The following is a 13,753-nucleotide window of genomic DNA, read 5'->3' on the forward strand; positions in this document are numbered from 1 at the left end:
ACTTATTCTATGGATAGGTGATTAACATCAATCTAGGGAGAACCCTTTCACACCTGAAGGACTAGACACTTTTTAGGGATTTTACCCATCTGGTGGTTTAACCAGCCTTTTTTTTCCTTTAGCTACCAAAATTATTTTTGCTGCGTTTTTTCCCCATGACATGTAGGGCTACTTTTTAATATCTTTTTTGCTGACTTTTTTCCTCAGTTTTTTAGTTTTATTGGGGGTAAAAAGCTAAAAAAAAAAAAGATTTTTTTACATTTATAGTTTCTTTTTTAAATTAGTACATTTACGCTAAAATAAAGTATGGGTTCCTCATTTTGTTTTGGACATTTTGATATATAATATGTATGGTTTAAGATTACAGGTCGCATACGGCGACGGTTTTGGTTGGAGTCGGCTTTGGGTTATTTTCTTTCTTATGTATATATTTTTATATTTTATTCTGTCATTTTTTTTTACTTATGCATGTAATTATTTTTTTTTACTATCTATGACGACATATAAGATCCCTGGGGGTCATTCATATGTATTTTTTATTTGACACTTTTCAACTGTGGCTGGGGCATCCATAGGAGCCCCCAGTTACAGGGAAAAACATCCCCTGTAGTGGCACTAGTCACTGGCAGAGCTGAGCAGGGTCTACTACAACCCTGTAGCTCTGCTGTAGGAGGGAATCCTAGCGGTCACGTGACTGCCAGCTCATGTAGTGAAAGTTATACTTCCACTTTCATTTTTTAGTACATAGCACTTATTGAGCGCTGTGTACTCAGGAAAGGAGAAGGCAGAAAGGGTTCAAAACCCCTCCTGCCTTCACCTCTGGTTTATCAGCTGTAACTGACAGCTGACAACTGACATGCTCCAGCTTGACTGCAGAACAGGGGCTTTAATCCTGTGCCCTATTTTTAGAATCAGCTGGGTTTAAAGCCCAGGACCAAGCGCCGTAAATTTCCAATGTTTGGTCCTAAATGGGTTAATACTGTGTTGGAACTGAAAAAAAAACCCTAGTTGAACCATTGGCCCTCAGACGGATATGAAAAATAAAAGTGTAAATAAAAAAGAAGGGGAGGTTTATTAATGGAGCTGCGCCTTTACTAACACATTAATTGTTGGAGTGGGGTGTGACTAAAGGACTCAGGGCCACATGATCTGCTTAGTCACATGATCTGCCAAGCTGTGTCCACACACAGCAGCTAATGGTCACACAATTTTGCTGGTAACAGATGGGTTTAGCTTGTTCGCATTTGGTCAGCCGGACTATGTGGCCTTAGCCATAAACTTTGGATGGGGGAGACTTTGCCCCGGGTGCAGGAAAACCTAGCTACACCTCCGCTTTAAAGAAATACAAAAAAAACACAAAAATAACACATAGAAATGAGAAAGCAAAATTAGTTTATTATTTTTCTAAAAACCTCTAGTTACAATTTGTAGATGAGAAATGAAAGACACAGAAGTCCCAATAAAGTCATTCTAAAAAGTGCAACAGTAGTTACATAGTATAAGGTGTAAGAGTAAGGCATGCTGGGAAGCGGGGGTTTAGACCCCATAGATGTCACTGCAAAGAGCAGTCCGGTCTGCTGGTCAGAGATCTATTGCACATCTGCATGAAACTCGATTATTTACTCAGACGGTTTTATCCTCCAATCACATCCAAAGCACCCAGGATAGTGAACTCAGACGATAACTGTACAGTTAAACCAGAAGTGTAACTGCTGGGTCCCAATGCAAAAAGTATTGCAGGGCCTCCAACTAGAATGCGTGACTTTACGCGGTCTTCGAGGGGACATTCACACAAGCGAGTGGGATATTATTCCAAAAATTCGGACAGATATTATACTTGCAAATGTACGATTTCTTCTGCGAGTGTCATACGTCTTGCAAGAAAAACATTGTATCTCTGCAACATGTGATTGGCATGCTGCTTCAATAGGGAAAATAGAAACATTGCATTTAAGTGTAAGTACAATGTGATTTATTTATTTAAATTTTTTTTTGTGGTCATAGGACATAATTGGCGATTCTGACACAGAATCACCCCAAAATAGGACATGCGGCCATTTTTCAATCTTGGATGATCGGACCGAGAGAAAAATCGCTCATGTCAAACACACTGCAAGCAATGTGGTCTTTTCACGTGCGATATCTTGCAATCGGTCAGATATTGTGTGGGAGATTCAGCCAGACGGATGCACCCTTAGGCGTTATTCACACAACCGTACACACGCAGCTAATTTAGCCGTGTCAAGAGATTACAATGTATTCATTCCGATGGGTGATTTTTAGGCTTGTAAAGAAATTCCATTTTATACGCAGCATCACAAGGTAGGTGTGGCCCTATTTTTTCCCTAGATACGCTGGAAGCCCCATAGACTTCTATGGGAGCTATAAAAATAGGGACAGGGAGGGAGTTTAGCTGTGTCTAACACAGGGAAAAAGAGGACAACTGCCTCTATTTAAGCATTAGCAGTCATTCCGAGGATTTCTGCTGACCGAGGGGTCTCTGTGCTGTCAGTGTCCTTTTTTTGTCGATACGCAGCAGCCGCCCATGTGAATGGATGAGAAAACGTGAATTTAGATCGGACTTGATCGCGGTTATTCATCCTTCATGCAATTTTTAGCTGTGATCGGCCAAGCCTAAAACCGCATACGGTCGAGTGAAAGAGACCTAAGGCCAATCCGCGAGTGCATTTGCACGTATTTGTAAACTTAACTATGCTTTTTGGCGCATGCATCGGCGTATATTTTGCTGTTTTTTTACACATGCAAGACATGCGCAGTTGAGCATGTCACAAAAAAAAGCACCAATGTTTTCACCCATTGAAAAGGCTAATTAGTCTAATGAGTTGCAGATGTGTTGTTTTTCTTGCGCAACTACGCAGTGTTTCACGTATCTCCTATCACATTGCTCGACTAGTTGCACATCCTCATTGACTTCTATTGGGGCTTTTGGTGTGCAAAAGCTCAGGAAAATAGAGGATGTTGCAGTGTTATTTGCGGAATTGAAATGCACAGAAAAAAACAAGCGCATGGTGCGTGCAAATACACCCGTGTGACGTCAGCCAGAGACTCCAGGTCCCGGGTGCAACCTCACCTTCTGCACCCACTATAGTCACACCCCTGGTTAGAATTAAACTGGTCTCATCTGAGTGCAGAAAACCCCTTTACAAAGACCCTGATTGCCAAGCACAACCCTGGGATTGTAAATGCAGCTTTGGATGGGAATAGAGAAGATATTATATACTTAGTAGCAGAACGAGGCAAAGAAGAAAAACTAATCCTAGTGAATCAAAGCAGGATCGCTGCGCCTCGCCAGAAATAGAGAATTAGAGAAGAGACATGTGAAGGTCATCCCCTTTAGATTGTGCTACAACTTTAAATCTAGACTAGAACTACTGCAACTGTGTTGTCCAGCAGGTGGCGCTATGTGCAAATAGAAAAACAAAACGAAAGAAAGAGCCAAACCCTCACCCCAGTAATATACAAAAACGATTACCTGAGTATTAGTGCAATGGTAGCGTACCTACATATTATATATATATTATCACATATGGACAGCCGAATCCCATAGATGCCAACTTATTTCTGGGGTCAAAGATTTTACAATTCAAGGCAAAATGTGACCCTAATCACGACCCGTCATTTATAACACGGGTCTCCCGCAGAACTGAAAGTGGTTTAAAACCCTCCTGTAATTCCACATTCAGACCTGCAGATTTTGGTGTGGAATTCTGCAGCTGCGGATTTGGCTACGTCCTGCGGCGCGTGAAAGCACCCTCAGGCTCCGGGGCCTGGATGTCGCTGCAATCTCTGTAACCCCTGCATTTCCTATGGCCCCTTTACATGGGCGTATTTTCGGTACTCTGACTGAATACGCACGGAACATGGACACATTGGATTAAATGAGTGAATCCAGATACGTGTTTTTAAGGAAGACCGATGTTGCACATCAAGGGCAAAAAAAAGTGGGGTATTTTATGTTTTCTGTGAGTTGTGACAAAACTGACAGCCGTGGCGGGGGAGATCTTTCTTCCTCAAAATAAGCACAAATAGGACACCCATTCTTTTGAATGGGGTCATACACATGAGTGATGTTTTCCTGCACGGCATGGCGATGTGATGTGAAGCACGAAAAAAAAATGCAGTGTGTCTTATCCTTCTGCGAGATTTCCTATTGATTTCATTGGGGCTGGCAGCAGCAGCCCCCATTTAAAGCAAAGGGAGAACTCTACTGTGGCTGTGACAGCCGCGCTGGGAGAGTCCTTCAGCCGTTCTCACATAAAAACGCCTCGCATCCATGGGGCTTTCACATGGTGGCGAGTGCGCTATGGGGCCGTGCATCCGCTCGCCCGTATGAAGGAGCCTTTAGAGTGTTTTTCAGCCGGGTGTCTTAAGTCTTCTTACAAGCCATTAACAGAGCAAATAAAAAGCCACGATAAGATCAGGCAGCAGTAAGAAGGCTTGCTGATGGTTTACAGGAAGAAACAGTTTCTAAAATGCAGAGAACAAAAACTAACTAAATAATAAGACAAAATCGCAAATACAAAAGTCATGAATTATATATACTTAAGATTCTTGATCTTACATCTACCTGTTGTAGGGCCAATATTAATCAAAGGTGGAGCTTAAGGGCTATATACAACTGCACTTTTTTAAATAAAATGTGTTTTTGGAAACAAAGATAAAAAATGTCTGATTGTTTGATTTCTATACTTGTATTGTTTCCCAAGGCACTGCAGACTGGAGGACTGAAATCTTATGGGTTGTTTCTCAGCTCCTCCCCTGTCTGATCATGGGGAAGACAGAGTACATGGCAGAGAAAACTACTATTATGGTGTTTGTTTTTTTACAGGGCCGGGAACAGGTGGAGGAGATCAGGAGCTCTTATAATCAATGTGAGGTAATGGCACCAGAGAGAGGAGGAGAGCTAGCTGTGTAGTATTAAGTGGGCGTGGTTTTGCTACACAGCCTCTGGAAGAAGAGAGGGGAGGAGAAGCTGAGCTTTTGTGTATTCATGAGAGAGACTAACTGATCTGTGCTGGGAATGCCCTCCAGACGGAAACTTGAATCTAGGAGAGCCTGCAAACCATATCTGGAGGTTTTTTAAAAGCATGAAAAGGAAAACTCAATGCAAGAAAAAAAAGCCGTTAAGTGCATCATTTCTATCTGTAAGATATGCGTGTATTGATTTTTCAAACACAAAAAAGGTTTCCGTAGTGCTTGTCCACTTTAAAAATCCCTTTTTTAACAGAAAGCTTGGCAACAAATAAGCTGATCAAAAGTCATCCTGCCAATAGGACCTCCAGCAGTTATCTGTAATCTGTGGGGAAAGTGGGCAGCAAATGTTCATTTTCCCTGCAGCACCCCCACAGAAGAAATGAAGTATCACACAGTGTCCATTGAAATCCGTGAACTATGTCTGCAATGCGTGGATGTGCTGGGTCCTCCAGAGGGAGACGCTTTTTGTAACTGCTATCTACTCCCCCTACTTGTAGGTCCTGAATGAGAGATCATTCAGAATTCCCTAAAAGGAATGACTTACGTTCACATGAGGACTGAAGGTAGCAGAGGGTCAAATGATGCTTGGCAGCAGCAAAGGCTTCTGGGAAAGTATTTAAAGATGCTGACAACTGTGGATTTTCCAAAGTACGCTCAGTATACAAATATTTCTCACCAGCCAGTACGGAGAAGAAAAGAGAACGGGATATATGCATAAGTGCGGACTGTGTAAACAGCATATACCTAAACGGATCACCATACTGCACGTAATGCCGAGTCCTGCTCACAAGTCCAAGGACATCTCCATCAAGAACCCGTGAATCATGATCCGCAGCTTCAGTCTCCAAAACTCATCCGGTTATATATCCTAATATATACAGTGAACAGAACTGAAGATTAAGCCAAGACTGCAAGATTCCTTTAATGCATCTTGAATAAAAACTTGTGTCCTCCTAATTCACGTCTCTGATAACCAACAACCTCCAGGCGGTAAAGTAGCTGCTCGTGTCATCGTATGTCACATGATCAGCCATCAAATCAACTTTGATTGATGAAACAGCGCCCCCTAGCCACATAAAAATGTCCTATCATTCTCCTGTATGCGGCTGACTCCATGCATTCCCATTGACTCCATCACAAGGAATTGCGGTCTAGACCTGGAAAAACCAGAAGAAATGTCATGAAATAGATGCGGAGTTTGCAGGATGGGTAACAGAAAACACCATAAGCAGAGGAGTAAACCCGTAAAGCAGAAACCGTATGGAGGATGGCAGTCAGAGGTGATTGCTGACGGACACGGTGCAAGAACACGGACACAAGCGTGCGGTGTATGGGGAGGCTATCTCTGGACTTTTATTCTATTAGGACCATGGGGAATGGAATTGTCACATTTTGACTCCAGTTTTAAGCTAATTTGCAGAATATAACAGGAAACTGCTTAGATGACAATTCCCAAGCATGAGGTCATGATAGAAATGACTCCTACCCTGTGTCCCCGAAAATAAGACAGTGTTTTATATTAATTTTTGTTCAAAAAAGGTTTAACTCTTTTACATGTATAGCTGCCTGGACACTATTTAAATTGACTTTTTTAATTAACTATTAGCAGGGCTTAATTTTGGAGTAGGGCTTATATTTCAAGCATCCTCATAGCCTGAAAAATCATTTTGCATCCTCAAAAATTCTGGAAAATCATGCTGTCTTATTTTCAGGGTATGTCTTATTTTCAGGGAAACAGGTAGTAGTGGTGAGACTGCAGAGAGAGAACTCCAAATTCCCCATAGACTCCCAACCGGTCAGTAGAATATAGACTGCAGTCTGTAAATTAAATACAAAGCCCTTGTACATACATAGAGTTAGGGTCCGTTTACACGGGACGATTGTTGGGCACTTAATTGTCCAACAGTCGTCCCAATGATTATCGTTCCTATGCTTTCACACCGGAGAGATAATCGTTCAGTGAATAGAGGGGGCAGCGGGCTGCAGATCTCTTCTGGCCATTCATCTCCATGCACAGTAAACAGGCAGTCATTCACAGATGGATGGCTGCCTGTTTACACAGGCAGATCGTGGTGCAGATTTTGTATGCCGCAATAAACTGAATGGCGAATGAGTTATCGTTCAGTCATCCAGTCTCTGGCAGTGTTTATACTGAACGATTATTGTTCAGTCTTGTACGATCCAGCGATAAACTCAATTGTTCCGTGTAAAAGGGCCCTTGCTTGACAAAATTTTGGCCGCCTGCACCCACCACTAGGGCTAGCTCAGAAGCTCACTGCATACAGTCTATACACTGAACTCAATGACGCACCATGCAGACAGTGCCTATGCTCCCTCTAGTGGTGGCTGCAAGGAGTCAGAATTTTAGATCTCTATGAAAAAACATGCATCGCCATCTCATATAAAAGATACTTTAAAGGAGTTTTCCAGGACTGAAATATTGATGGGCTATCCTCAGGTTAGGTCATCAATATCCGATCAGTGAGGGTACCAATTCAGACAGCTGATCAGCAGGGTCCCAAGTGGTGAGCCCCCAACAATCTGGTATTGATGACCTATCCTCAGGGTCAGTCATCAATATCCAAGTCCCAGAAAATCCTTCTAAGAAACTAACATGATGGTGTTAAAAAATGAGCATTCGCTTTATAGGGGTTGTCCACTATAGAGAATCCCCACTAGTTAGAAGGGTCCCTTGAAAATATACAATGTAGGCAGGTTTCCCATTAATCCATTGTGAACCACCGATATTTTCACACCAGAACCCGGCAGAACTGATGACTTTTTGGTGCACTCTTTGCACTGGTCTGGTGTTCATAGCCAGATAGAAAACCGCTGCACCTGCTGGGACCTCCAGTGATCAGTTTTCCTTGCAGTACCTCCACAAAAGAAACTTAAACGTTAAAGGGACCCACCGGGTCTGGAGAAACAAAGATGGCGGCACTGTTTCTCTGCCTGTCTGAAACACACTGTGCACTAGTATACATCAGAAGTCTAAGACACCATACCTGCTTTAGCTGACTAGTGTGGCTCATGTGAGCAGCATTGATGCATAAGAATGCATAGTGTGAATCACGTTGTCAGAGAACAAGTGCAGCCACCTTTGTCCCTGCAAGCCGAGAGGGTCACTTTAAGTAATTTCCATTCCTATCACTGGGAAGTCTATGTTATGCAGGACAGGAGAGAGAAGTCCTCCCAACCGAGAGACACTATTTGTAACTACTCACCACTCTGGACCTCCCTCCAATCCCAAAGTCCCTAATAGTGTATCTTGTATGAAAATGCCTTTTCTAAACTTTAGAGAGATGCGCCAGGTTCATGAAGTCTGACTGAGCTGAGCTCCGAGTCACGGAGGTGGGCCGCACCAGCTTCTCCCCACCTGCACCATGCAGAGTGATCGCTCTCTCCCTATGGGAAATGATGTCTGCATTCCCACATGATGCAGGCAGACAGAAGCCAACATGACCGTCCTCTGTGACTCTGGACTGCATTCCAAGTTAAACTTCATGAACCCAGTGACAGAATCCCCTTAAGATGTTTCCTGATATATTTTGCAAACCAGTTCCAAAGCATTTTGCAACTTTTTACTGGGGATTGCAATAATGGGGCATGCAAGTATACATGCGCTCTCCACAATCTATTGCAAAATGATCAATTTTTGAATTTTTTTTGAGAGTGGCGTTAACTGGAAGGAACAGATAAGCCAACCAGGGAAACCTCAGGACAGCAGCAGGAGTGGAAAAATAAAAAAGTAAAGCAAGATTTCAGGCAGTGCATAAAACCATGTGGCGGCATAAATGCAGGTTTCTGAGCCTCCAGGGTACAAAGTGCAAAGATGAGCTTTCTAGACAATTCTCACACGGTAGTTTGCTCCTGCTAAGTCCTGTAGGGGGCGTACCTGTGCCTTAGAGAGGAGAATGAGGTGCAGGGTGAAGGTAGAAAAGAGCCTTCCAAGGTTAGGAATTAAGGGCATCAATACCTGCAGGGGTTAAAACCAGGGCTTGTAGAATGTCCGAAAGGGACACAATCCCACGGGGCCGATGTTCTTCATCTACCAGAACCAATCGATGAACCTGATAGAAAAATAAGTCACAAGCATAGAGAACAGTTATACATCCTGTAAATAATGATATGGAGCATGCTGGTACAACCTGGGCATCCCCTGTGTATAATTATATATGTACAGCTGGTATAAGTTATACATCTCCTGTATATAATGATATGGAGCATGCTGGTATAACCTGGGCATCCCCTGTGTATAATTATATACACTACCGTTCAAAAGTTTGGGGTCACCCAAACAATTTTGTGTTTTCCATGAAAAGTCACACTTATTCACCACCATGCGTTGTGAAATGAATAGAAAATAGAGTCAAGACATTGACAAGGTTAGAAATAATGATTTGTATTTGAAATAACATTGTTTTTACATCAAACTTTGCTTTCGTCAAAGAATCCTCCTTTTGCAGCAATTACAGCATTGCACACCTTTGACATTCTAGCTGTTAATTTGTTGAGGTAAGCTTGTGAAATTGCACCCCACGCTTCTAGAAGCATCTCCCACAAGTTGGATTGGTTGGATGGGCACTTCTGGCGTACCATACGGTCAAGCTGCTCCCACAACAGCTCAATGGGGTTCAGATCTGGTGACTGCGCTGGCCACTCCATTACCGATAGAATACCAGCTGCCTGCTTCTGCTGTAAATAGTTCTTGCACAATTTGGAGGTGTGTTTAGGGTCATTGTCCTGTTGTAGGATGAAATTGGTTCCAATCAAGCGCTGTCCACTGGGTATGGCATGGCGTTGCAAAATGGAGTGATAGCCTTCCTTATTCAGAATCCCTTTTACCCTGTACAAATCTCCCACCTTACCAGCACCAAAACAACCCCAGACCATCACATTACCTCCACCATGCTTAACAGATGGCGTCAGGCATTCTTCCAGCATCTTTTCATTTGTTCTGCGTCTCACAAACGTTCTTCTTTGTGATCCAAACACCTCAAACTTGGATTCATCCGTCCACAACACTTTTTTCCAGTCTTCCTCTGTCCAATGTCTGTGTTCTTTTGCCCATATTAATCTTTTTCTTTTATTGGCCAGTCTCAGATATGGCTTTTTCTTTGCCACTCTGCCCTGAAGCCCAAAATCCCGCAGCCGCCTCTTCACTGTAGATGTTGACACTGGTGTTTTGCGGGTACTATTTAATGAAGATGCCAGTTGGGTACCTGTGAGGCGTCTGTTTCTCAAACTAGAGACTCTAATGTGCTTATCTTCTTGCTTAGTTGTGCAACGCGGCCTCCCACTTCTTTTTCTACTCTGGTTAAAGCCTGTTTGTGCTGTCCTCTGAAGGGAGTAGTACACACCGTTGTAGGAAATCTTCAATTTCTTAGCAATTTCTCGCATGGAATAGCCTTCATTTCTAAGAACAAGAATAGACTGTCGAGTTTCAGACGAAAGTTCTCTTTTTCTGGTCATTTTGAGCGTTTAATTGACCCCACAAATGTGATGCTCCAGAAACTCAATCTGCTCACAGGAAGGTCAGTTTTGTAGCTTCTGTAACGAGCTAGACTGTTTTCAGATGTGTGAACATGATTGCACAAGGGTTTTCTAATCATCAATTAGCCTTCTGAGCCAATGAGCAAATACATTGTACCATTAGAACACTGGAGTGATAGTTGCTGGAAATGGGCCTCTATTCACCTTTGTAGATTTTGCACAAAAAACCAGGCATTTGCAGCTAGAATAGTCATTTACCACATTAGCAATGTATAGAGTGCATTTGTTTAAAGTTAGGACTAGTTTAAAGTTATCTTCATTGAAAAGTACAGTGCTTTTCCTTCAAAAATAAGGACATTTCAATGTGACCCCAAACTTTTGAACGGTAGTGTATGTACAGCTGGTATAAGTTATACATCTCCCATATGTAGTAATATTGACCATGCTGGTACAACCTGGGCATCCCCTGTGTATAATTATATATGTACAGCTGGTATAAGTTATACATCTCCCATATGTAGTAATATTGACCATGCTGGTACAACCTGGGCATCCCCTGTGTATAATTGTATATGTACAGCTGGTAGAAGTTATACATCTCCCATATGTAGTAATATTGACCATGCTGCTACAACCTGGGCATCCCTGTGTATAATTATATATGTACAGCTGGTATAAGTTATACATCTCCCATATGTAGTAATATTGACCATGCTGGTACAATCTGGGCATCCCTGTGTATAATTATATATGTACAGCTGGTATAAGTTATACATCTCCCATATGTAGTAATATTGACCATGCTGGTACAATCTGGGCATCCCTGTGTATAATTATATATGTACAGCTGGTATAAGTTATACATCTCCCGTATGTAGTAATATTGACCATGCTGCTACAACCTGGGCATTTTCTGTATATACGTTGACATGTCAAAAGTCCCAGGATAGCAGTATGTAAATTAATTATGAAGTGGCGCTACCTCAGGTAACACTTGGGAACGCCCACACTTATATAAGTTGAGAGGTGTTATCTTGTGAGTGAGGTTGCTCATGGCAAGGCGACATGATCGCAGTTCGAACGAGGCATGATGGGGGGTGTCAGATGGATGGGGCGTTCCATTTCAAAATGTTGTTCAGACATTTAACATTCCTCGATCCACAAGTCGAGTTCCTCGAGTCACGCGTGTACCGGGAATACATCAGAGAAGGCATCACCACCACAGGGGACAATGCCACGGTCACCCACAAGTGCTTAATGATCACAGACAATTCTAGCCAGATGCTGCTGGTTATGTGAACAGACAGAAATCACCTCCACATTTAACACAGGCGGCTAGACACCCATGCCCCGCCGGTCAGTGCAGCGTTCTTTAGCTTCCATGGGATATAGAAGAAGAAGACCCACCGGAGTGCCTCTATTAACACTAGGACACCGGACACAGCTCCACACCTGGCCTCGCGAGGTGACTTGTTTCGGGCAGATGGTAGGGTCCATGTGTGGTGCAGACCCTATGAAGCTGTGGACCACAGTTGTCAACAAGGCATTTTGCAGGCTGATGGTGGTTCCATACCGGTGTGGGGTGTTCTCATGGCATGGGTTGGGTCCACCTGAACACTTCATGGACCGATGCATATTATGTTTCACGGCTTGGTGACCATTTGCAGGACTTCACGTACCCCACAATGATGGGATATTGCAGCAGGATACTGCACCGTGCCATCAGGCCAAAGTTGTCCAGAATTGGTTTGAGGAGCTTTTTGGAGAGTTCCTATGAAAGCTGTGGCCTGCACGATCACCCAACATGAACCCAATGAAGTATTTATGGGATGTGGTGGAGAGATTCTGCACTTACGAATTCCTCAGAGCTGTGGGTGGCTCTCTAAACGGCTCAACATCCCTTCAGATATCTTCTGTCTACTTGTGAAATTGATGCCACATCAAGTTGTTGCACTTCCCCGGGCTAGAGGGAGTCCTACATGATATTAGTTCTTGTCTCATGACTTATATATGTACAACTGGTATAAGTTATCCATCTGTATGTAGCACTACCAGGCATAAGGGAATTACAGGCATGCTCTCATTTATACAGTCTGTACCTGCTCTCGTACGATACGGTCAATCACAGCTTCCAGGGTTTCGTACGGATAACACATGAGAACACCTTCCAGACACAAGGAGCGCCGCCGTAAAGCTTCGCCCACTGTTATATCCAGGTTATTATATATCTTCTGGGCTGCTAAATGCTATAATACAAAGAGGAAACACAAGAAATGATGATGCGAGGCATTGGTGCCTTTCGGTAGTATCAGTGTGGACTGCGTTACACGGTTACCATATTACTACAGCGATGGTCGGCCCGACTGATCGTTCTGGTGAAACAATTCTAAGAGGAGCGGTTTGCTTACTACTACAACTCCCAGGGTGCACCTGTCATGCGGATGTTCCCCTCTCAATGTCATAGTACCTCCACAGAAGACAGCGAAGGCATGTAAAGGAGGAGGGGGAAGAACGAAAAGGACGTGTCTAGGTTAGATGACCAAAAAAAGGCCGCCATCTTGTTCCACTATCAGAAACACATTCTGTAATATCAGTTGACCCGGCCCCAGGGAACGGCGGCAGCGGCGGCATCCATGCCGGATTGTGGAACAGCTGAGCTGTGCTGTTCCATAATCACCAGCTGTCCGCGCCTTCAAAATCCTGTTGGGCTGACTGAGCGCAACAATCATATCTCTGCTGCCAGTCGACACCAACAAGAACGTTGTACAGTCTACTGCCCGACCCACGCAGGTCCTAAGGCTGGCTGTCCATAGGCAATTTGTCATAGCGTGATGCGCGGCGATAAATCACACATGGAGCTGCATGACACAACATGGTAACTATAGAAAGCACAGCCCAATGCACACGAGCGGAAAATCACTCACGATTTTCCGCTAGCGTCTAAAAATTGCGGTATGCCGCGATTCTCTGCGATGAACCTATCATTAAGATAGCTAATCGTGGAAAATAGCAGTGACATTAGTAATCCCCTGCAGCGGAATGTCGCTCGCAATATTCCGTCCTGCCCGTGGACATTCGGCCTTAAGTATCTGTCTTGATTGCAATCTAGGATGGGTTTTTCACAGGGGGGGCAGTAAAAGTCTAACTAGAAAATTCAGCCCTATTCAAAGGAAAGACTTATGCTAAAATAATAATCTTTATTAGAATAATTTAAAAAGAGACAGTAGACTCAGGGCACAACACAAAACAAAGAGTTGGGAAGGAT

At 43.3% G+C, this 13,753-nt stretch overlaps 1 protein-coding gene across 2 annotated transcripts in view; it reads right to left on the reverse strand.

Moving 5' to 3' along the window:
* Window positions 1–1,375: 1,375 nt before the first annotated feature.
* PRKAG3 (protein kinase AMP-activated non-catalytic subunit gamma 3) overlaps window positions 1,376–13,753 on the reverse strand; it is a 52,784-nt gene continuing 40,406 nt past the window's right edge. The window contains exons 11-13 of one of the 2 annotated variants that reach the window (XR_010786336.1): window positions 12,588–12,734; window positions 8,891–9,065; window positions 1,376–6,152 (exon numbers count right to left, since the gene is read on the reverse strand). Coding sequence is in view for 1 of the 2 variants with exons in the window: in XM_066575493.1 (XP_066431590.1) it covers window positions 6,130–6,152; window positions 8,972–9,065; window positions 12,588–12,734 (264 nt within the window). In the remaining variant the exon portion in view is untranslated. The remainder of the gene's footprint in view (window positions 6,153–8,890; window positions 9,066–12,587; window positions 12,735–13,753) is intronic. The other variant, XM_066575493.1, reaches the window with a different exon arrangement.

Source organism: Eleutherodactylus coqui, chromosome 8, assembly GCF_035609145.1.
Source record: "Eleutherodactylus coqui strain aEleCoq1 chromosome 8, aEleCoq1.hap1, whole genome shotgun sequence".
NCBI classification, from domain to species: domain Eukaryota; kingdom Metazoa; phylum Chordata; class Amphibia; order Anura; family Eleutherodactylidae; genus Eleutherodactylus; species Eleutherodactylus coqui.